We start from the raw sequence: 25383 nt of genomic DNA, 5'->3' as shown, positions 1-25383 counted from the left end.
GATATTTTATTCCAGTGGTTACTACAGATGTCAAGTGCCAGTGTGTTGAAAAAAAAGCATCTCGATAATGGGACACAGTTCAAACCAAAAACATGTATTATGTCTCGCAAAATTTCAACGTTGGACCTTTAAAACAAGATCTAGGCCTAAACAGACACATCTGCACACACACGCACATGAATACACACACACGCACAAGCAACTTTGATATCACATTCAAAGTCAACAGTAGTCAAACAGGTGGCATCAAATGAGTTTGAGTGCTGTTGTTCCCCCCACTTGCAGCTGTATTTAATGTGCCACGGGGCAGCTGTGCGAAATGGATTTTTTATGATTCAAAGTTTGAACACACACACATACACACACACACACACACACAATTTGCACAGGTTTAGAGTCTTGGCAGACAGGTGGCTTTGTGTTGAAATGCAGTAACAACATTATTACTCATTTGGCAAAACGCTGGCAGTGTTTTCTTTCATGCTGCCTGTTGGAGGAGAGCACTGTGCCAACCTCCATGACACTGTTCAACTAATGTGGCTCCTCTTATTGGAAAAGGTGCACACCTGGTCTGACATGACTAAGGCTTTTCTGAATTGTCAGGATTTGATCGTCAGCCCAAACACCTGAACAAGGAAATATGAGTAGAAAAAGAAAGGATCATAATGTGAGATACTCAGCAACACTTGCAGCAGTAACTAAGGTCAGATATGGATGATATGGATAAAACTGGTATATGTCATACATACATATGTTTACACTGTGAGAGTGATATATATCATGCTATAGTTAAAAAATTATTTTGTAACTATTTATAGATAGGATAGGATAAACATGAGATTTTTTGATCAACTCAGCAAATGAAATACACAACTCTCTCCCGTGACTCCTAAAACAGAGGTAACACACAATCATCATCATCATCATCTTATGCCAGATGTTGTCATATCAGCCAAACCAGGTAGTAAGAGTCATACTTGTAACTCTGTAAGTTGCAGTTGGAGGATTAGTGGGTGGAGCAGGAGTTTGGTAGCAGAAGATGAAGCAAATCTGCACCAAAGTTCAGGTTTGTCAAATATTTCACCGCTTGATTCCATCAGGTCATCATCACCCCTCTAATCAGTTACAACAGGTTTATGTCAGTCAATTTTTAACTTATTTTCTGTGTTTGTGTTAAAAAGAAATATTTTACCAAGGAGGATGATCAAGCTCACCACCTGCGCCGCTGGGTTCAATTACAACTGCATGTCCAGTTCTGCCTTTATACTATATTTCATACACAATCTGCACATTGGACACCGCTCAAGACCATGTATATGTACATGTACAGTATATGTATATGTAGTACTTGTTTTTGTTTTAGCCAAAAGTCTGTAGTGAAATTTAAATGCTTCTATATTGGGGTCTATAGCTGATGAGTTTTTCATTTTATATATAGAAATCCACAGCAGAGGTACTGTGTGCCAACAATGTGATCACATTCATCCTGCATTTTGTGTGACCTTTCCAACAGGTCTTTATTCCTCTGGAAAAATACAAACACGTCATAGTAATACTAATACTTGAGATAATGTTTTTCAGTTGTTGTGTAGTTGTTTTAGTAGTAGTTGTTGAGGGAGTTTACTTAGGGGCCAACGTTTTAGTAGAACTTAAAGGTACCTGTGTGGAGCCTTTGACCACTAGTAGAGCTATGGACCTATCGATGAGCAGGTCACTGTTTTGCTTGTATCTTGTCTGCTATTAGCAGGTAAGTACCTGTACATGGGGATGATGTGATCCGCATTCCTGCTGACGTCGTCATGCTGTTTCACTCACTGACGGTTGACGGTGGCAGTTTGCCAAGAGATGTAGCATTGTGCCAGCTAGAGGTAAAAGCAAGAAGAAGAGCTCTAGCTAGCCACCATGGATGTGTAGGTTTCTAACAATGTAAACAATCAGCTTTGAATGAGCATGTTTGTCAGGCTTCAAGGACACAGACAGTGTACCTTTTAATCTTGAGAAGGTTTTTATTGTTGCAGAAGAACAACAGATTGATTGTGTTGAGCTGCTACACAAAATTGCACTTGTGTGACTCGCCACAGGTTGAGTGCAAATTTCTCTGCCAGAGGTCTTTGTCACTGTTGTTTTGAACAGACTTTTTTGTTGCACTACTTAAGTTTTGATTCATCACTTCCGGTGTGGAGGCTTCCAGCACTGACCACAAAGAGGTCGAGTTCATTGTATCTCAGTTTGTAAGAGATGACATGGCCCTCACTGTTTTTGCTTTCAAGTCATAGCTGTACTTGATTATGCAGCTTAAAACGCACACACACATGCATATACATCATTGAGGTTTGGAGCCTGAGACCCTGGCAGACAGGTGGCTTTGTTCACAAACACAGTATGCAGGCTGGGAGAGCTGGGTGAAGTGGGGGGGGGGGGGGGGGGGGGTCTAATCATTATTATGCTTTCCGCAGAACGGTGGCGCTCCGCATTTTTTGCCGTGTTCCCGAGTTGGTCGGCACATTCCGCTGGCATTGTTATCCGGCCTGTTTCCTGCGGCCGGCGGCTTTTGTCAGCCTCTCCCCCATTGTCCCAGCTTCCTTTGTTCCCCGGCTCCAACAATGGCTTTTTTTCTGCCTCTTTATATATATGTGCACTTTTTGCCCTTGTGTGTTCTGTTTGTTTTGTTCTGCTGTCTGCTGTGTTTTTCTTTCCTCCTGCTGCAGAGCTGGGAAATAACACTCGCGCATGCACACACACACACACACACACACACACACACACACACACACACACACACACACACACACACACACACACACACACAAGCCCGAGTTGATTTGTTCAAGTTCACTGTGGTTCAAGCCTCTTTCACTCAACCTGTCCTCTCCTCTTTTCTTTCTCTCTTTCTCCCTCATGTCTTTGTCTGTCCCCCTCCTCTATAGCCCCCTATTATTTACTGGCACACACACTCAGACAATATGTGTCCGTGACTTTAGGTGGTGGTCACACAACCAGCACCTAACCCTTTGCCATGACTTCATCAGTGACCTAAAACAGTGGCTCCTAATCTGAAAGACACGAGTCAGACACCACAGGAGTTTTTTGGCCAGTTTTTCATAAACTGAGCTACAGAAAAGTTAAATACAGTCTTCCCATTTTTAATTTGCTGTTAACGCACTCAAAACTCCGTGTAACTAGTTCCATCACTACATCTACTTCCAATCACAATCCACTTTGCACTTTTTTGATTGCTGTTTAGCTACCATCAATGAAACCCGACATTTCCTGCACAGATGTTTCACACTAAAAGCCTTCTTTTGACTGAAAGGCTGTAATTTATCATTTTCACTTAGTAATTAATTCCAGTGTTAAGTGGCAACTCTGCAGTACATTTGTGAGTATGACATGACTTATTTATGATTATTGTACAAATGGGAGTTAGAGATGTACATTGTGGAGGATTTACTTTTTAAATTTTCTTTGTTTTTAGCTTAACTAGCTGCTTCTACACCGCCGGCTCAAGACGAGAATGTTGTGCCTTTATCCCGTCTTGTCGTTCTGTACAGAAAGTACAAACACAAACTTTGGGGAGGGCATAGTTGTTCTGGCAATAAGCTGGCAGAGGAGGTAATCACAGAACCAGATCAGTGTCTGTGTTAAAGGGAGAGCTGGCATAGTGGGACAGACACCAACGTGTTATAAATCATGCCTCTGGAACACTGGCAGGCAATCTAAAATCAAACATGGTGGTGGCAACATGCCGGCTTTATTTGGTTCAGTGTTAACAAGCAAAGGTGGCATAATAAGGGATCTTCTTAATGGCAATATAGCAGGATCTCCCTTTTGAAATGGCGTCTCACCCCATTGCACTACTACCTTTGGTTTAACCCTTTAATTTACATTTCTGCACCTCTGTGTCTTTGGACCCAAGACACAGGCCTGAAGCCTTGATGAAGAGATGACTTGTGTGTTGGTTGTAACGAGGCTTAACGTACCGTTGGAAACGATGCCAGAAGGAGAGCCTCTACTCGCTCTCTCCATGTGCACATGTGGTACTGACATTGATTTTCCCATAATAAATCCAGTGACTTTGGGTATGCTCTGATGTTTTAATTTATCCAGGGAAATATATCTACATCTACCAGTAAGAAAAAAATCTGAATTTTGTACGGGGGATGTATCCTAATCATTTTGGTGATCCACTGACTTGTCATGGAGCGTCACCATGTGGTTCACATTTTTACTTTTTTGGTGTGGACTGAAACGTCTCAAACTGTGTTGTAGTTTATGACCAAACAGCTACAAAATGAATTGCATTCCCATCAGCTTCAGCTGTACAGCTGTACTCTACTAAGATGGTGATGTTGGTAAACATTATACCTACCATTTAGCTTAGCATTTAGCATAAAGCCAGCTGTGCCTAAGGACAGCCTTACAGAGCTGTTAGCATGGCTGCTACTACCCAGTCAACCAGCTGTTCTCCAAAAGTTGTTTTAACTTGTTCATCTTGCAGAATTCCTCATTTCACACAAAGTAGGCGACAGATAATAACATTTTGTCAGTGTGGTAAATGATTAGATAAAAAGTTCTCCATACTGTTCCCTCATGTAATAATTATTTGTTGATTTTTAAACATTTACTGGTGTTGAACTCTGCTCTTTGCTGTAATGATACCAACTACCAAATCAGATTTTGGCATGGCAAGTGCCCAAACTTCACCACAGCCAAATGACACCTAGTATTGTGTGTTGTGCTCATCTTTCAACAGAATGGTTGAGCCCAGCCCTCCAGCGCTGCACCTCCTCTCCAGTGGGGATGTCAGCATGGCAGGTGTTGGTGTCAAAGTAGAGCAGGAGGAGTCCAGCGAAGGAGGCGGAGTCATTACCAATGCTGAACCTCTTAAGACATCTCCCTTGCGTGATTGGTCTGGACATCAGCCAGTGGAGGCACGGCAACTGACCCCGCCGCTGTCCCGCTCCCCTTCGGTAAGGATATCACAAAGGGTGTGAAAGAACGAGGACGGTTGTTGACAGGTGTTTAAGAAAAATGGGAAACATCGCAGATTAAAATGTCAAAGTAGAAAGTGTGCTTTTCCTTATCCTGGACTGATGCTTTGTCGGCTGATTTTTCTCTTTTTTTCTGTGCCCTGACAGGAGGGCTCTCCAGGTAAGGAGCTGCCTCACAGGCAAAGCCCCATGGGACTGAAGGAGGACAGGACACATGATCGACCAGAAGGGCAATCCAACTTCAAGGAAGGTGTGTCTCTTGACATGGTCTCTTAGCCAGTTTCTGCTCTGCAGTGTCAGGACTAGTGTTGACAGAGCTGCCAAGTAATTGTACCCAGACCTGAGAGAGAAGCTGTCCTCTTATTGCCTCTATAATGACATGCACTTTGGTGCCATGTGAAACTGGAAAAATATCTCCTGTTTGTGAAGTTGAAGGCAACTCCTGTTATTTAGAAGAGGAACCATGTCTGTGAGGACTAAGTGTTCATTCTGTTTTGTTTGGCTCAAACTACCACACTGTTGATATCCTGTTTTGAATATTTTGACAAAATAATCTTAACAGAGGGTCCACTTACCAGCTTTTCTGGAAATGTTTTGCTGTTAAACAATGAGCTCAGTAAGAACTCAGTAAGAAGGTATTTAATCCAACTTTTTAATTTATCATTAATTTGAATTTAATTAGTTTTTTAGGTTTTTTTTGGAAATATTAAAGGATCATTATGGTTTATTAAACATTGGGTCTTATTTTAGCACTACCAGTAGCAGTCACTTGGTCCAGGACTTTTGAATGAAATAACTTAAAGGTCCCATATTGTATAAAGGTAGATGTCCATGTGTTTTCGGATTATAAAGCAGGTCTAGGTTCCATATTGATACTGTGAAAGTATCAAAGCCTCAGTCCACAGAGAAATGCACACAGCCTGTATTCAGACACTGAGCCTTAAAACCAGCCGTCACGACTTCAGTAACTTTGTGATGTCACAACAAAGCAGTCACTGCTCTGACCTCGCCCCAAGCCCCGCCCGCCTGGACCCACCATCCAACCTTACAGGATTTGGTTTACCTGAAATCTGCTGTATTTTTATTGGATCCCTCAGAAAACAGTCAGCCAATCAGAAGAGAGACTCAGATTCTCTCTTCTGATTGGCTGATTGACCTGTTGTTGCTAAAGCTCCAGAGAGAAGCCTGAGAGAGGAGATATCTGGGATATTGTAGATGATTTGCGGGCATCAGAGAGCTGGCATCAATGTATAGGAGACTCCTGGAAGAGGTGGGATGTCTGTGCTCTGAACAGCAGCAGCTGGAGGTTGGGTGAATAGCTGGTTGTCATAGAGACAATTGAAATACTGTATCTGTTACAATATGAAGATAATGCCACACATTTTCAGACAGTCTCTCCTTTCGTGTTGCACTCAGTTGTTCACATGAAAAGCAACAGAAATAGTTGTGTCAAGAATGAGAAAAGAGAGCTAGAGCCAGAAGTTCAAACCCCACCATAGTCTGTTGGAAAGGTGTCGTGGAGAGGGAGTTTCCATCCAACAAGCACTTCTGATGGAGTACACTGGTGCCTTAAGAGACTGGTAATCATCACCTTCTAAAAATCAGTTAGCATGCTGAAGTTAGCATTTAGCATACGCCGCTGTCTTACCGGACAAGACACATTAGCAGCACATCAGCGATCCAGTTTGTCATAAAACATAACTATGCTTTGTGTAGAAGATTCATGTGATAGTAAGAGCTTTCAAAGTATTCTGATAGTGTACGTTTTAGTTTGCGATAACCTTGGTGAAATTTGGCACAGTCTATGTTTGTGTTACAGTCCTTTCTCTTGAGTGTTGTGTGGGCTCTATCAGTGAGTGCACTATCACTACGGGATGCTTTTCCAGTCTGCACATAGTGTCAACATTTAGCTGATGTTTGAGATCTGTGCAAACATTTAATCAAATTAATACAAACTGAAGTTCATAAATTCATTAATGTTGTAGACCAGGTTGTTTCGACAGCACTCTGCAGCAGCAGCTGTGAAGTGACATGTATTTGGATCTACACTTAATTTATGTCAACAAGTACTCACCATTTGAAACACTGAATCAGTGCAACTCCTCAGTCTGTTTCCTTTCTGCACCTCAGCTTTCTTTGCTTCTATGGGAGTCTTTCTCTCCATCTCTTAGACACGTCCATACAATTTTCTCACCGACCATACTTTGACGACTCCATATCTTATGTGTTTAAGTGCACTACATTCTGCTGCTATTCAGCATTAAACAATGCAGCCTGCTGAAAATCGATGTGCAGAAGTGACGATTTGTCTAGCGAAGTGAGAGTGTTGTATGGCTCCTGAATAGTTTGGGGGGGGATTTTTTTTTTGTCTGATTTTGTTCAGTTCCTCATATGTGGAGTAAAAGGCTGCTCTTCGAGCCGCTCCTGAGGCTCTGCCTGCCCTCAAGTCTTTCACCAGCCTGCTCTCCTCGCCTTAAATCTTTCTCAAATTCTCCCTACTAGCTGACCTTGGATTGTTCTCTGTCCAAATATTGATCCACTCAAACACTCAACTTCTCCCAGATGCACAAACAACCTCTGCCCTCCGCCACCACAGAATACCTTCTTCAATCAGTGCCATTAGGAAGGCAGAGGAGAGGCTGAGAGAGTAGTTTGGTGTCAGATGGATTTTATTTGACAGAATATATTTTTCACGCCATCTAGTGCAGCTCTGTGCGGTTCTGCTGAGTACCTGTTGTGTCCTGTTAACAGTAATGCCTACCATTGAGAAGCTGCTGAATGCTGACTGGAAGGAGAAACTTCTGGATAAAAGCACAGTGGGAGCCGGACAACTGAAAGGTCAGACACCACCAACACCTCTGTACCATTTATATAGAATTATTTCCAACATGTTTCTATTAGATTGGGTAAATATCTGCTTTATTTTTTTTTCCCATTTGCTATGAACATCATCATTTGCTTTATTAATTGAAAAAAATGTTGCATAAGTTGTTATACGTTTCAAAAGCAAAGCCTGGCTGTGTGCAGTAATGTGGTGCACCGCTGGCTGGATGATTTTGCAGTGGAAATTGTTGGTTTCAACTAAAATCAGGGACAAAAATGTGGTAACAAACAAAAAGGTACATCTGGAGGAACAGGAGAAGGTGGGGAGGCTTGAAATAATATATATTGTCACCAGGCAACAGACATTCAGAGGAACCCAACCTCCATTACCTTATACGTGGTTTTGCTGTTATCTGAGCTCCTCTCAGTCTTTGTTAATTTCTCTTATTTCACTGTTTTCAGTTGTCGTCCTTTTGTAGTTTTGGCAAGTGATAAAAAATACGTCAAGACACTAAATAATCCAGGGTTGTCTTACTGAAAAAAATCAAGGGGGAACGTCTCAAACCTGAGAACCTCACCCACCATGTTTCATCTAAACTGTATTTGTACTATAAATGATGATAAGATATTATATATTAACCCCCCCTCCAGGTACCCCTGAATCTCTGGCGGAGAAGGAGCTCCAGTTGTTGATGATGATCAACCAGCTGAGTGGTTTGAGGGAGCAGCTGCTGGGAGCCCACTCGGAGCAGAGGAACATGGCCGCCCTGCTGCTGGAGAAGCAGCAGCAGCAGATGGAGCTGGCTCGACAACAGCAGGAGCAGGTGTCTGTCAGAATCCACGTATCTGCCCCCATTTTCATCAAAACACACACACGTCATCTCACTTCAAAACAAATGGCTGTTACCTTGATTAAAAACTGACGGGCCTTTCTGACCAAACAGACCCAGAGACTGAGGAAGCAGAGGAATGAAAGCAGGAACTGTGCATTCCTGTTTATTTTCAGCTTAGTTTGTAACTCAAACAAAGTCAAGTTTAGGTTCTTCTGCCCTGTCAATATCGCCTTTTCTTCTTTTAGGTAAAAGCTCAACATGATTTGACATTTTATGACATAACTTTCATTTTAAAATCAGTGACATTAGAGGTCTGAATGCATCCTGAAAGGTGCTGGACTCGTTGTAGCAGTTCGGAGGCCTGTGTTTGGCCAGTCGACTTGCTGAGCACTTAAAAGAGCATTTCACTCCCGTAACACTGTCCGACTCATGACTGGTACTTTAGAGAAAAGGTTCAAAATCGATGCAACACAGCCAGAGATATTGTCTGTTTTATTACATGCAGTCTTCTTCCTTGTCAAAATCTGGCACCTGCATTACCCACAATGCAATTTGACCACAAACAGTGCAGTTGGAGATTCAGGTGCATTATGCTGGTAGCAACTAATGGAGCTTGGAGCCTCAAACACAGTTGAGGAGTGGGCTACAGAGGTTTTTTTTCTTTCTAATCCTACAGCCAGATTTTTTTTTTCAATTTGTAGTCTTCAGCCTTAGTCAACTTTTTTTCACGTATGCAATAATATTCTCCAAAACTTGTAAAAAGACTTTGACAAAACGAGATTCACGGAGACTGCAGATCAGTCAGAGCTGAACAGAACGGACTTCAACTTTAGAAATCTCACAAAAACAGTTCAATAATGCTGTTTACATTTATAACACATTACTATCTGACTTCATTTAATAAACTAACATTTTTTTAAAAACTATATTTTTCCTTGAGTAATAAAAGAATATACACACATGTGTATTTATATATATATATATATATATATATATATATATACTTGTGTATATGTCAATTTTTCAGTATGAATACCTGTGTGTTCATTTGTAGAACTTCTGTACAAGTATGAAATCTAGGCAGGTGATAGGTTTCTTTTTTCTATACAAGCTGCAGTGAGTTTTATTTAGTTCCCGAATGAATTCCTGATCATGGTCCTGCCGACACCGTGTGCACTTGGGTGTGTGCGTGCCACTTCAATACATGTGTGTGAAGGTGAACATGTCTTGTCACTCAGATCGCCAAGCAGCAGCAGCAGCTGATCCAGCAGCAGCACAAGATCAACCTGCTTCAGCAGCAGATCCAGGTCAGTTCCTCCTCACATGTCGTCATGTGTCACAGCCAGCAGCACTGCCATCAGCTCATACTTCTAAATGAGAAGTTTCTGTTGCAGCTCTGAAACCCGTGCTTCACTGTAAGGTATATCCGTCGTGCCCTGTCCCAGCAGGTAAACATGCCCTACGTGATGATCCCGGCTTTCCACCCCAACGCCCAGCCCCTCGGGGTCACCTCTGACCCCCAGATGACCCTGCCACTGCAACCAATCCCCTGCAAGCCAGGTCAGTCATTCAGCTAGCAGAGGTTTAAATTATAGTGTAAATCCAATGTTGGATTGGCAACATAGGTTAAGGCATACAGATGAAAGCAGAGCAGTCCACAACTTGCACTATGAAATACAGTTCGTAGTTACGTCAGATGGTCACAAGTCATGTTTCTATCTAAATATTGCCCAAATTTCAACTCAGTATTCCAGAAAATCATGGGGCATTGAGATAAACAGTTTTTGGGGCAAATTCTTTTGCAGAGGAAGAGGATGCAACAAGAACATGTAATTAAGTGAGATGTCCATGTTTTTTTTTATTATGAAGCAGGTCTAGGTTCTATATTAATACTGTGAAAGTATCAAAGTGCTCCGTCCCCAGAGAAATGCACACAGCCTGTATCTATAACTTTGTGATGTCACAACAAAGCAATCACCTTGTCCACCTGGACCATCCAACAAGTGTTTACCTGAAATCTGCTATATTTTTATTCCATCACCCAGAAAACAGTCAGACTGACTGTGAACCACAAATATATCTTCTTGTGGATAGCAACACTTCACATAAAACACCAGACCTTTAAAATAGTCAAATCTCAAATGAACAAAAACAATGTGGAAACGTGACATTTCTGTCTCATTAGGAAATTTACAGAATCCTTATCACACAGATTTGATATTTTCGTGTACTGTAATTTTTAGTCTCCTCTGTGGTTGGCTCTTGTTAGTGCTGGAGCTCGGTGCTCCACTGCGCAACGAGAAGTTTTGTTGAAATACTTCACCTTGGTCTGAAAATGTGCTCAAATGCTTTTCTTCTTTAAAGGTGAATTCACGGTGTAGGGGGCTTCACTGTGCCCTTGCTACTTTGTCTTCCCTTTTATATTCTGTCATCATAACTTCATTAAAATAAATTTCAAACCATAGAAGAGAAGAACTGTGAATCTACAGCAGTAAAATTCTACAGTTTTAATGGAGATTGTTGAGATTGTTTGCTGGCATTAGCAAGTGGTGGTGATCTCACCTGCTATCATCTCACAAGGCTGGCCTGTAGAAAAAAATGGCAGAAGAAAAGAAGGTATGAAAACTGAATTGTTCAGACTTGAACACTGTTGACTGGGAAGATCCTGGAGAGTTATTCCGGCCGCTGAAAACTCTTCCAGGGATTTGTTCAACCTCTTCATTTACCATAAACTCAACCATGTTGTGGTTAAGATACAATCAGAAAAAAACTTAGGTACTTAAGCTACTTAAATTTTTTTCCTTAGTTTGGTCGCTAAGGTCTTTTATGTAACGGCTTAACTGACTTTAAGTGATTCCTTACGTATAAGACCAAGATGAGGAGAGAACCTTGAATACTTGAGTGAACATTTTAAGGAAACCTGAAGGAGAAGACTTAAGGGTGTTTTGTTTTTATCAATGCAGCATAATCCACTTCTGTATGCACCTAAAATCAGCCCAAGTAATTCTGATGAGTCTGATCAGTAATGTTCTGTATTCTTTTGAACCTGTTTTTAGTTTCCATTGTGATCTTTTAATAATCATCCAAGGTTTCTCTCCACTGGACCTTCAGGGCTGACAACACTGGGGTTTGTCAGTTCTTTCATAGCCTATTCTTACAAACCCTGTTACAGAGGAAGAATGAGCACTCAACTTACCTGACAATGAATGTGTTCTGTGAAGGCTGGAAACTTTGTGGTAAAAAGTTTTCAGCGTCAGAGCAGCCCCATGACTTGCCGTCCATGCTGGAACACTCGAGTGTTTTTGAAGCGTAATGTAGAAATATTTGTGCTCTTCAACTCAAGGCCTATTTTAGAGAAAATGGAAAGACGTCGGTGAGATACAAATGTAGACTTCAGCTGAACAATATGGTTGATAGCACCTTTCATACACATATTCTTGTACAGTTAGCAGGCTATAGAGGGCACAGCTTAAAAAGCCACAGTGCTATGCAGTCTTGCTTTCACAAGTCTTAAAAGCTGTGCCCGTGGGTGACCTTGCCTTCACCATCTTTTCAAACCTAACTGATACAAGGTCAGTCTTTAAAACACTGTTGGTGGAATTTGAGGATAGCCATTCATTTGCTTTGTGTGAGTGCTTCAAAATGTTTTGACAGATGATTGTAAAAAAAAGAAGGATTGTTGGGTTGTGTGGAAGAGATCAGCTGTGGCCAGAAATTTGAAGTCGTCTTTTCTTTGATGATTTGGACAGAGTGAAGCCCTGTGCTGTGTAATTTCATGTTGGTTGTGTGTTCTTTGTTTGCTCATTTGCATATCATCTTCACCATCAATTGGACGTTGTACTTTGGAGAGTTTTGCCGGAAGTCCAAACCAAATGCACCTAATTTTTACCTGTGCTGGGAATTATATTAACCCTATTGCTGATGCTCTCTGTTTTATAGGGCTTCCAGGTTGAAGCTATCGAGTGAATTAAAGAGAACAAACATTTAATTTGTTAAAATTTATCGTAACACATCCCATGTAGTTTAATCCTGAATCATTTGTAGAATTGGTATTGTTTCATTCATTTGCGATGCGCCCTGCCAAGATGACAAGCTAACACCAAAGTCCTTATAGGTGATTCTCACCTAGTGGTGGATGATGTGACATTCTTATATTGTGGACAATCTGACTATGGCATGTGATCTAATTTTCAGATTAATTGTAGAGATTGCATCATTAAAAGGTGCCATAGTTAGATATAGATATGCTAACCTGCCCATTGCTAACTTATAAACAGCTAACCCGCTATCTGCAGCTAGCGACGGCAGTCTTTGTTCTGCTCTGCAGGTTCTGCGAGCTTGGTATAGCACCACTTATACCAGTTCTCCACCTGACTCCACCAGTCCATCCATGGGACGATAGGCCTACCTGCAGAGAGGGAAACACAAGGCAGGACAAGAGCAGACACTGAACTTTCAAATCAAAACACAATATAGCACCTGATAAATAAATAAATGCGCTGTCCAAACAAATACTTCAAATTAACTAAGTGAGATTGGTTGTGACTGACGTGGTCAGTGTTAGTATTCAAAAGAAGCATCAGAGTGGCATAAAACACATCTTCCAGTTAGGACTCACAATAAAGCCACAATAAAATTGAATTGAATTGAATTAAAATTTGAGCGGACACAGTGTGATTAAGAGCGTGGATTGAAAAAACAAAACAAAAAAAATTGCCCCAGAAATAAGTTTTAAAATGCTTTTTCTCCACAGGTTATACTTCTACTACACGAGTACATGGTTTCGTTTGCATCAGTGCAACAACATGATTGGCTGGATATCTTTCCGTTCAGTTGTTAAAAAGCCAACAATTTGCTTATTGAGAGGAGGGGCGGGGCAAAAATTTACTATTTTAAAATGTCATTGTTATATGATTTATATGATTATTTATTTCATAATATCTTATTGATTTCTCTTGGGTCTCAATAGTTGTAGCAGTAGTTGGATGTAGCAGTTGCTGTTACAGCAACTTTCAATATTTTATCAGTTGTGGATCAAGCTGAGTAGAGGCATGCTCTCTCTGATAGTGCTGATGTTCAGAGTAACCATACATTCCCACATTATCTGAATCTGTGTTTGCAAGTCTGAGCTTCAGCCAGGGACAGTGTTTTTCATACAGAAAATTTTACATCTTCCACAGCCATGGACTATCCCATGCAGCTGCTACCGAACCCTCACCCCACCCCCGTCAAGAGGAGCAGTGGTTCCTTCCGACAGGTACAATGTCACTACAGTATATGAATTTTATGTCAGTCATGTAAATGTACGTCTCACTGTAACAAACTCATATCCCAAGTTCTTGAAACAAACATTAGTAATGTGTACACCCACATTAGACAGTTTATATCCAAAATGCAAACATAACTGAGGGAATTAAGACAGTGTGTTTGCTTACTGTGTAGTATGTGCATGTGTTGTATGTGTGTATGGTTGGAGTGGTGATAAAGAAAGTGAAGCTCTCCAGATTAAGCAGATAATGTACTTTCTTGGTATTTTGGAGGCTGAAAAGCTTTTAGAATACACAACACCCTGTGTTCAAAGATTTAATGCGTGTGGTATAGGTGTGTGTCAGTGTGTTCTTCCCTGTGTGTATGCAGCATGAACTGTATTTGCACGGCTTGTTCTCAAGCAGAGATAGAGCAGCACAGTTTAAATAAACAAAAGGGGAGAGAGGATGAGGTGAACGCAAAGACAAAAGACCAGAAACGCTACAAAGGTGTGACAGATGCGCTCCAACATGCCAAATCTGCCGTGCATAACCGGAATACATGCACAACCTCGCCCTTTGCAGTTACGCCTGAATGTGTGTAAGTGGCCCCACCCCTGCTCATCTGCTCTCACTGTGTGTTTAGGAAGCCAGTCAACCCTTGAACCTGACCTCCAAGACAAAGGGGCTGGAGCTGGGGAAAACACCCAGTCCACAGATCCTGGAGCTGGGATCGCAGGCACTGCAGGGGGCCTACAGACCCAGAGATCTTCAGAGAGAAGTGTCCCACAGTCCACCTCGATCTGCCCTCAGTGAGTTGCACTGAAGTGGGAATTCATTATCACAAAGCAGGAAAAAAAAACTGTTGTGCTCCCACAGCTTCTCTAAGATGCTCAAATCAAAGTTGTGGTATTAAATACCGCTGCATCTTTGAACTGCCTTCTCTTGGGCCAATGTTGTGTGTGCATGAGTCCTCCCCCATGCACACACAACATTTTCTTAAAGATACACTGTGGAGTTTGTTACCACTAGTAGTGCCGTGGAGCAATGCTTTTAAGAATGGGTCCCAGTTTTGTTTGTATCTTTGTGCATGCACACAGGTGATGTTTTCACACTATTCCACTTATTGACAGTTGATGGTTGCAATGCATAAAATAATGTACTAATACGTCAACAAAGGCAGGGAAGAGGAAGAAGACTATTAGCTAGCAAGCATGGGTGTAAATGATCTAAAACAATTTCTTATTCCTCAAAACCTGACTTTGAATTTCCTTCCTCATAAAGCATTCAGCAAGTTGAACTGACCTCACACACATGTGTTTTGATGAGTGACACTGCATGAAAACATAACTTTGTTTACCAAATAACACACATACAGGGTCACAAAGTCACTGTGTGTCATCCTTAAAATTATAAAAAAAAAATTTGATTATTTTTTTGTTTTATCAGCCACAGTGTCTTTGATTCCACCATGGGAAGGCATAAACTCAATCAGTTTAATCAGAATCCTACACATAGCAGCTTTAAATTTAAATTTAGAGTGACACTGTGAAAGAAAGATAAATTACACTTTTTCTAATTTTTTTTCATCACTAATTCATACCAAAGCCTTTATACTTGGTGTCTCCTGAGTCTTTCCTAAAAAAAATATAAAATTTAACATTAATAATAATATAAACAATAGGGACATTAGCACTAGCGCCAATAGCCAGTGTTAGTTAATAGACAAATTAGAAAGGGAAATTTACAGAAACTGAAACTCCATGAATGAAGGCATAGTACCACCCCCCAGTGTTTGATTGACTCCGTGCCAAGCACACATACCACAGTAATGATCGCTTGACAACAAACATGCAGTTAACATCAAAGCAGGAAATGTAGGCTATCATGCTCATAATGCTTAAGAAACAAGCACCTTTGCATGCATATGAAAAACTGAGCTGAGATGCCTAATCTCTGTTTTGTATTTTTAAAAAGCCCTTTGTCATTGGCATCATTTCATCACAGCTGTCACCTTCCTCTGTCTAGCATCATTTTTCATCATCATCATCTTGTTCCTCATTTTTTCTTCTTCTCCTCCTTCTCGTCCTGCATTTTTGTCTTCAGGTTTCCTCGGAGACGGTGATGTGGTCACCCAGGCCATCCATGATGCCCAGCAGCTGCTGAGGGGCCACAGCAGCGGAGGGCGAGAGAGGGAGCGAGACAGGGAGAGAGAGAGAGACACCAGTGGAAAGATGGTGAGTTGATCCTCAGTATTACAAAATTACTACAATGACACTTTCACATTAAAGCTGTGACGGCAATTTCACTAATTCACAACTAGTAACATTTCCATAACACTTCACTTGCTGACGTTTTTTGTCTCCTTTAACAAACCTGAGGCTTCTTCACATCTTTTTATGTTCTTTGTGGTTTTACCCATGATTCCTCTCTCCTTTTTGTAGCGTTTAAAAGTCGTCTCAGTTCTCCTCCTGGTACCGGCTGATACAGAAGTCCACATTCACACAAATATCACATGTTTGAAAGAAAATTTGAATCTGATTTAAATCCCATCCTTCTTTAGCTTATATCATGTTTACGCAGACAGCATTTCAGTTGCGTTTTTCAGTTGTCCCTCTCACACGAGTCAGTACATATACTGGTGAACAAGACCTGAACCATATTTTTATGCTCGATCTTCCTGTGTTTTACATGCATAACTACAGTAATTGTGTGTTGGGATGTGAGCACTTGACCTACACCCCAACACTGTGCCAAACACCAAGAGGCAACTTCCAAGGCTGAAAAATGAAGCTAAAAAAATGTAGTTCTTCAAATGGCCACTTGAGACTGGCTCCAAAAGTGAGTCAATCCCCATAGACTCTCATGTTAAAACGTCCAACTATACTGCAGAAATAAACATGTTTACAGCCTGCTACAAAAAATGGTTTTGGTATCTATAGTAAATTTCTTCCTTCATGACAACTGTACGGGGTAGAATTTTTATATAATTCACTTGTATAAATTTTATTAAGGCTCGAAGTTCTGTATAATCGAGGGTAACGCCACTTTGTGTGACGGAGTGAGCGTATGTTTGCCACAAACCAGCATGCACTTAAGCTTGCCTATTTTCGGGTAAGCTAGGAGTTAGGTGGAGTCAGACCTGCCGAGATGGTGACAGTGGGGCAGCCCACTCTGAGCTTCAAAACTGCTCTTCAGAAACAGCTCATTGATTCAGATCTTCAGACAAACACGTACAGCCTACAGCTGCACAACATTGACGGTATCACCTTTTAAGCTAATATGGCTAACATGTTAGCTTAAAATCACATGGCAGACAATTGCTTATTTACACATCCAGAAGATACAGCTCAACATTATCAATGATTCAAATTTGTGTTTGTGTTCACCTGATGAAATCAACCCCCAATATTCACTTTGTTTTAGCTTTGTTTTGGTCTCCACCAGCTGAGGGAAATATCTCTTTATCTGTGTGTTCAGCTGGTCAGTGCTCCACTATATTCACCTTACTTACTTAACCTCAATATGAGGACAGTCTCTCTCTCTCTGTCTGTCTGTCTCTCTCTCCCTCTCTCTGTCTCTCTCTAACTGGCTAACATGTGTGGGTCTAATTAGAGGTCAGAGTCAGGTTTAGAGTTACAGGGAGTCATGCTCCTCCTGAGGATTTAACTGACAGAAGATTGTCCCAGCTGTAATATACCCCCACACACACAAGCATATTGCTAGAGCACAGTATTTTGGTGTTGCCCGGTGGGAAGAGCTGATAAGGGAACAGACAAAGAAGTTATTTCTCTGTTGTTTCCATTATTAGTAATTGAAAACGAGCTGTAGGGTGTTCCCTACCAAAGATGGTATCAGCTGCTGTTTGTACTTTTTGTCGTGGTCATGTGCTGCTCTGAAAAAAGTACAAAACATTGTTTTAAACACACACACATTTAGTGGCACTCATAAATCTTAGTTTTCACTGTGCATCTATGTAGATTTACTTGGTTTTTATTGCTGTTACATAGCCTTGAAATTACATATTTCGTCTGGAAACCAGTTATAAAAATCCTGGTTGTTATTTTTTGTTTTGGTTCCTTTAAAAATTGTCTTCTATTCTAGTCTTGGTTTTCATTCTTTGAGGTGGCTGAAGCTTTGGTTGCAGCCTCATCCTGGAGCAACAGCTGCTGCAGCCTCACAATACCACAAAGGCCTCAGTGTGGCATTGACTGAGCCACCTGCCCTCTCTCTTTGTCCACAATAATACTGTACTCTGTGGCTCTCCTCCTCTACTCCATTATCCTGCTCCATCTCGCCTGCGCTGTTGCTTTAACCCTGATACTGTTGACTGACCTATTTTGGTATTCCACTCCACCGCACAGGGATAAATAATGTTTTACAGCACGGGAATGAATGATAGATAATACACTGATGGTGAGATAGTTTTGCAAATGCAGAAGTTGTTACATTCCCCTCTCTGCCTTCTCTCCTTCACCTTTCCTCCCTCAAACAATAAACACCATTCTTCCTCCTCCATAGTCTTGTAATTTCCTTTCTTTGCATTTACAGCTCTGTATTTAAACAGCAGCTGATATGGCGAGCGTGGCCTTTCTTTACCTTAAATAGCACTCTGTGTAACACATGTGTGTCTTGAACACACCCTCTGGACATCGGGTCATCTTTTTACTGCAGTCGAAATTCAAATCAACGCTTTGTGCTCGAGTGTGAATATTTGTGTGCCCTTGCTGCACGTCTGACTTCACCTGTCTTTGTTTTTTTTCTGTCTGCAGGAATACAAAGATTCTCCCCACAGCGAGAGAATCTCTCACTCCGAGCGCAGTGAAGACAGACATGTCCTGCCGTCCACTGAGGACCACCTCAGCAGCGACTCTGAGGGTAGGTGTCCCTGGAGGAGCCTGTGTGACATGTTAATGCTGATAGGTAATAAGCAGTGTAACTACTGGTGTTATTTCAAAGGCAGTAAACTGTACTGTTTTATTATTGCCCCCTCAGATTATCTCACTGACATTTAGGTGTCCTAAAATAACTCCCACCACCACCTCCAGATTCAAATGTTTCAAAAAACATCATCACCTTCTTGAAGTCTGGAAGCTTTAATGAGAAACTGGTACAAACATTAGGATGGTTAATGTAGGTGGGGAAATGAATCATAACTAAACAATAGGATGTTCGTGGGTGAACAATTACTTTTTATGAGTAATGGTTAATAAGCAGGTGCGCTTGAGGGTATCCACCAGTTTTAAGGGTGTAACACAAAAGCCCTTTTTCGCTGTAGGTGCCCTGCCCATCTCGGTCCCAGGCAGCTACGCTGAGGCCCGGCCCCCTCCCTCCTCAGGCCACATCAAGAGACCCATGAATGCCTTCATGGTGTGGGCCAAGGACGAGCGCAGGAGGATCCTGCAGGCCTTCCCTGACATGCACAACTCCTCCATCAGCAAGATCCTGGGTGAGCCCAGCACTGGGTAGGGGTGGGTTTCACTCTGTGTCTCTATTCTGAGACGCTGCCTGGAACATGTGAGGGCACAAATATCCACCCGCTTCTCCAACCACACACACACACAGACACACAGACACACACACACACACACACACACAGGCCTGACTCCCTTTCCTTGGACAAAACACTTACATTTGTAAGAGAGTTTGTGTGTTTATGTGCAGCCACATGGACACACACAGACATGCAGACGTGAATACACACATTATGCACATCAGTAATCTACTTGTGTGTTAAACATACAATCTTATCATTAACTACTTGTTGAATACTTCCCTCTCAGTATACAAAGCATTACTTGCTTTTTCCAATGCTCCCTGCTATTATCACACCTCTCTGTTTCTAACCACGCCCCTACCCAGAGAGCAGGAGCTTCTTTCTAATGAAATCATCTTTGCTTTGGTATAAATGAAAATGCGCATTCTTGTGTAGGTCAGATGTAATTATTCTCGTGTCTGAGGTTAAACCCAGTGTCAATTTTGTCAACAAAAATTATGATGCTACCTTTTAATCAGTGAGTAGACCATTAATGAAAATGCAGTGATCATTAAAGAAATCTGTGTATAATCCATTTTAAATGGTATTTTGTGTAACTTTAGAAAGAGACAATTATCTTCCTCTTACAAATCAAAAACTGAAAGTACTTAGAAGCTCATGTTGGCTAATGTTAGCGAACCTAAGCTAGGTATTGCTGTGTAACTAACTCACAAATGATCAGTTTGCTTCTGTTACACGACGTTTAAGATTGTCAAAGATTTAACTTCAGTGTTTCTATCACAATAGTTAAACTAGAAGCTATCATGTTGGCTCTCACCTGGCATTGAGGCTGCCCAAATAACTGAGATCGCAGTTTGGTCAAGTGCAATATCCTGCAAAAAATGGCAGGAGCTGCAATTTTTTTGGATAAAGGTACAAAGTGTCACAACAGTGTTGTGCATTGTTGGCACCACAGGCATTGTGATGCTACAGAGATTCCCCAGCCAACAGTCATATTCTCCAGACATAAGGGAACATGTTTGCCTGGTACAAGACCCAACAAAAATTACATCATCATCATCATTTAAAAATTTTCAGTGAAAATGAAATGCAAAAATTACCATCACAACTGAAATCGTGAATCATATTCTCTGCCCATTTTATCAAGCGCGCTCTGTGAGGTGACCCCTGTCGTCCTGTTTACACAGCAAACAGTTTGGATTTGAAGTGTGGTCAATTTGAAAAGTTTGCTCAACATTTTCTGAGATAAAGCTCTGGCCTCAGGCTCCAGCTCTAGCTCGACAGCTAGCAGGCGTCACCAACATGACAAGCAAGTGGAGGCGTGTGGTCGTCCCAATGGCTCCACAGTGTTTTAAACGTAAGATATGATTCTTTTCAGTGGATAAACTTCAGCCTCAGACTTAGATGTTTGTTGCTGACAACTCACAGTAAAAGTAAGGTTGATTTTTATATTTATCTTCAAAATTGCAAAATTACAAATACAACTAAAAAGTAAACAACTTGCAAAAAATGTACCAGCTGCAAACTGAGCACAAAATTCCTCCCTCTTCCCCTCTGCACTGAGAAAGCCCTCAGGAGACATATTTATTTTTGTTGTGTTTGTGGTGTGTAGTCACTTAATTTAGGCGTCTTGCCACAGCCAAAAAAAAAAAGAATTTCAGAAAAAAAAAGAAAAATTATACACTTGATGAGGGGGTTTGTTTTTTCAGACTATTTGACCTAGCAATATTTTGCAGAATTGAAATGGAAACACTCGTTTTGCATTCAAGTTGTGGTGCCTGCTGTATCGTGCCCCAAGGACCTGGTACCAACTGAGAGCCAGACTGAAGTCTGTCGTCATGTTTAATGCAAATGATATCACGAAAAAAAAAAAAAAAACTTTTTCGTATAACATCTCTCAATGGAAACACAAACCATTCAAGATTGTCTTTTGTCTGCTTTTCTAAAAAAATGCTTCTATATTGTGCAAAACTGCAAAAGAAACCTGACAAGGAAGTTTCAACTGTGATATCGAACGTGTCACAAATGAATTCAAATCCTGACTGAATTCTAACTAAAAGAAGGTTACATAAAAGGACTAAATATTTTCCTTTTGGCATTTTGCCTTTACTGGACACAGACAGAAAAGAGACACAGGGACATAACATGAAACTAATGTCCCCACTTGGACTCAAATTGAGGACCTTATCATTATATTGTATGTGTCTTCACACAGGACTTCATTTGAACTAAAAAGAAGAACAATGTCATTGAAAGATAAACTTTAGTTTTTGAATGGTACATTGTAATTCAAATTAATGATGAGAGGCTTAAATAGAATTAGCATAATCAGTGAATAACTCGTCTAAAGCTGACACATAAATCCCAGCCAAAACTAATGCACTAACTAATAAACAAATAAACATTTCAACCGTTCTCCCTTTAAAAACCTGACATTCAGCAGCAGGAGAAGTGTGTTAACTCACCGCCCCTGTGCTGATGTGTGTTTGTCCTCAGGTTCCAGGTGGAAGGCCATGTCCAACCAGGAGAAGCAGCCTTACTATGAGGAGCAGGCGAGGCTGAGCCGACAGCACCTGGAGCGATACCCCGACTACAAGTACAAGCCGCGGCCCAAAAGGACCTGCATCGTGGAGGGACGGAGGCTGAGGGTGGGCGAGTACAAGGCCATGATGAAGAACCGCCGGCAGGAACAGAGAGCGACCTACACACACAGGTAGAAACCAGTGCACGCACAGAGGCCGGCATGCTTCACACAACTTTGAAATACTGTGAGAGAATTTGTCCCTGGCAGACAATACTGACAATTCACTCAATTAACAGGAGTTTGCTCTGCACATCCACACATTGTACACAATGTCTGCAGCTCCCAGAGCTGTTTTTTTATTCTTCAAGACACAAATAAAAGTGGAGTATTGATACTGAAGTTGGGCTGTTTTCAGGCTGTCCTTGGCGATGAATAGCATCCCTCACCATTGTTCTCCAACTCCTCCAGCTTAACTCGCTGGAGGAGTTGGAGGCTGGCGCTGTTAACAGTGGTGGGTTTTTGAGTGTTTTTCTGTTTGTTTTGTTTTTCTTTGCGTCACAGATATACTCACCAAATGTTTTCTCTTTTGGACTCTTGTAACAGATAAAGCCTTGAAATCAGAATGACACAAATTCAGTTTTGGATTCAATTCTGATCATTTAATTCAAATCAGACCGTTTTTGAGACACTGTAGACGACAACATTTGCAGTTGTCATCTACAGTGTATTTTGGGTTCTGCCGTTGTGTTACTTTTGGACTGAAGCCACTGCTGGGTTGATATTTTGGAAATGGAACTGGAAATTAAAATGTGTTTTACTAAGAAGTCGTTATGTTGAGGTTCTATGACCACCAAGTGCTATTAGTTTTCACAGACTGGTCATTTGCCATCATCACGACCCTCGGAGGAGTCAGTTAGGACGACCCCTGCTTTGATATAATGTGGGGATGAAAAGTCACATGCACAGAGGATCGGTGCTAACGTCAGCAAGCAAGGCTAACTAGCTGTCAAACTTAGCAGCACAGTCTCCTCAGTGTTATTGAACACAGAAACACTCGACCCTCCCAGATAATGTAAATAAACGATAATGTAGATAAATGTTCATTAAGGTGTAGGTCAGATGTCATTATTTCATCTTTGTTTCTGAGACGCCATTTTGATGGATGTCTCTAAATATAAGTTATATTATAATAACCATGACCCTCAGCCTCAGTAGCTGTGGAGAAGCCAGACAGTGGTGTGAATTCAAAGCACTGAATTTGTAAATAGAACTCGGCACCTTAGTTGCTGAACAGAATTTCAAGCTCAGTTATTGGCCGTTGCATCTCAGTGATTGCAATTAAGTTTTTATGCACAGACCTGCACCGTCGAGTTTTCAATGAAACAATTCGATTCTTCGATCTTTTCTACTGATGATTTAAGCAGCAGAGGAGCCCTCCAAGTCAAAGAGATGCTTCACCCAACACTGTCTCTGGAGAAAATGAATGGGCATTCAGAATCAGAGACGCCATGCTACTGAATTACTGCCCTGGGAAACACGCACAATGTTTTTGTCTTCTTTTGAAAAGTTAAAAAATGGCTACTTTATCATTCGTGTATAGTTCCTTGCTTAAAAATAGGAATTACAGTTTAAGTTCATATTCATGAATACATGAATTTTATGAACTGAAAAACCAGTGTGTAGAAAACCCAAACTTCTCCACCTCCATCATATGAATGATAAATATCTCTGAGTTTGATTCATGTCATCGTGTCGTTCCAGTCAAACGGAGCCTCAGCAGATCCACTACTCCCACAGCGATGGCCAGTACCCAGGCAGCACTGGCTCAGTCTCCGTGGCAACCATGCCCTTTCACCCCGCACTGCTGGAGCATTACCTACCGCAGGTCCCGCCTGCCCCACGTCGAGTGGAGGGCCATGCCACGCCCACTTCCCTGTCCAGAGAGAGAGAGAGGGAACGAGAGAGGGAGCGGCCGCCCTACAGCGAAGGGGAGGAAAGCGACGGGGGAGAAAGGAGCGAAGGGGAACTGGTGCTCTTGACGGACTGAAGGGGGGGGCGGGAGAGTTCAAAAAAAAAAAGAAAAGAAAATGGAGGTGAGGGATGGGAGGGGCAGTGAGGAAGGGGTGCTCTTTGTTGACAGACAGTCAGAGAGAAAGAATGAAGGATGAAGTAAAGAAAACAGGCAGGGAGTGTCACAGTCAGTTAGCACAGTCTCCAACGAAACCCTGCCCCACACACACACACACACACACACACACACACAAAAGCACACAAACTCCTCTCTTACTAATATCCCTTAATAGACGTCATGTCATCAGCTGCTTTGTGTTCAAATACAGAAGTTGAAGTTTTAATGTACGAGGTTTATCGTTTAATCCCTCATGCTGCGCATTTTCCTTCCATGTTGAAAACAAATGGCCCACAGGGATTAGACTCACTGGAGGAAAGTGTATAAGCAACAATAAAAATTCAATAGAGTCACTTTTTTCACCTGTTCGGCCGCTGAAGGACCTCGGAGCGGCTGAGTAACGTCTCTGTGGTTGGAGCAACAGGCCTGTGACAGTGCTGCATGTCATCTGTGTGTCAGTGTTGCCCCCTGCTGGTAAAGGCTGGTTACTGCTACATGAAGAGACGGGAGCAGAGAAACCTGTCCGTGTCTCAATCATACACACATCACATAATCACTTTAATGCCTGCACATTAAATTCATTCAAAAAGATGACAGTGCAGTCTCATTCAGACCTTTGTCAGGCAAAAAAAAAAAAAAAGACTTGCTGAAGTTGGATCGCAACTGAATCAAAACATTGTCTTTTTGTGTGATTGTGTGTCTTGGAGTCAGTGTGCAGACAATAGTGGAAGTTATGATACAAATTAGATCTTGAAGAAAAAAATGGAGGGATTAAAGGTGTATTTCAGCGGCTCAGTACTTCACATGGTTGACATAGTTTCAAACTCCACACCCACAGTTTGTTACTCAGGCTTTGTTATAAATCTCGACAAGGTTATTTCCTCAGACTTTGGCAGAGAGCCACAGAGGTCATTATACAACTGAACTTAATGTGTAAAATGGGTGGTGTGCCCCTTTCATAAGCTGAATTAGGATTGCGTCACAGCAGCACACTGTTCACTGTTCATACAATATGTCTTTAACCCATCACGGCATAAGTCGCCCTCTAAAAAAAGTGACCTACAACCTAAAACCTGAGGGCTTTCTGAAAAACTTCAGTTCAACGTTCACTAAAACCTTCCCTATGTGTATTTCATCAAATCACATTTTAATTTATCGACCACGCGTCTTGAAAACGATGACATCATATAAAATATGCTTACATTGCATCTGGCTCTAAAGGGAGAAGCACACAAACATATCAGTCTCACTGGGGGGAAAAACATGGCGGCTATCAGTCATCGCTTTATGTAAAATTAGTGGAGAATGTGTTGACAGAGTAAATGGGGATCTCTCACTGGA

General features: G+C 41.5%; 1 protein-coding gene across 5 annotated transcripts in view; it reads left to right on the top strand.

Annotated features, from left to right (window-relative positions):
- Positions 1 to 24190, top strand: part of sox13 (SRY-box transcription factor 13) — a 44145-nt gene extending 19955 nt beyond the window's left edge. For 3 of the 5 annotated variants that reach the window (XM_071493252.1, XM_071493249.1, XM_071493250.1), the window contains exons 2-14: positions 4754 to 4970; positions 5139 to 5241; positions 7743 to 7829; positions 8466 to 8638; positions 9886 to 9954; positions 10093 to 10207; positions 13828 to 13904; positions 14540 to 14705; positions 16000 to 16130; positions 18666 to 18771; positions 19172 to 19342; positions 21887 to 22103; positions 23676 to 24190. In XM_071493252.1, the coding sequence (XP_071349353.1) occupies positions 4755 to 4970; positions 5139 to 5241; positions 7743 to 7829; positions 8466 to 8638; positions 9886 to 9954; positions 10093 to 10207; positions 13828 to 13904; positions 14540 to 14705; positions 16000 to 16130; positions 18666 to 18771; positions 19172 to 19342; positions 21887 to 22103; positions 23676 to 23961 (1917 nt within the window). In that variant the 5' untranslated portion in view covers position 4754 and the 3' untranslated portion in view covers positions 23962 to 24190. The remainder of the gene's footprint in view (positions 1 to 4753; positions 4971 to 5138; positions 5242 to 7742; positions 7830 to 8465; positions 8639 to 9885; positions 9955 to 10092; positions 10208 to 13827; positions 13905 to 14539; positions 14706 to 15999; positions 16131 to 18665; positions 18772 to 19171; positions 19343 to 21886; positions 22104 to 23675) is intronic. The other 2 variants (XM_071493253.1, XM_071493251.1) reach the window with 1 other exon arrangement.
- The last annotated feature ends 1193 nt before the right edge of the window (positions 24191 to 25383 follow it).

This window comes from Trachinotus anak, unplaced genomic scaffold, assembly GCF_046630095.1.
Source record: "Trachinotus anak isolate AG129_WGS33_773 ecotype Australia unplaced genomic scaffold, CSIRO_AGI_Tana_v1 ptg000013l, whole genome shotgun sequence".
NCBI classification, from domain to species: domain Eukaryota; kingdom Metazoa; phylum Chordata; class Actinopteri; order Carangiformes; family Carangidae; genus Trachinotus; species Trachinotus anak.
This window is presented reverse-complemented; position numbering and strand designations above follow the sequence as displayed.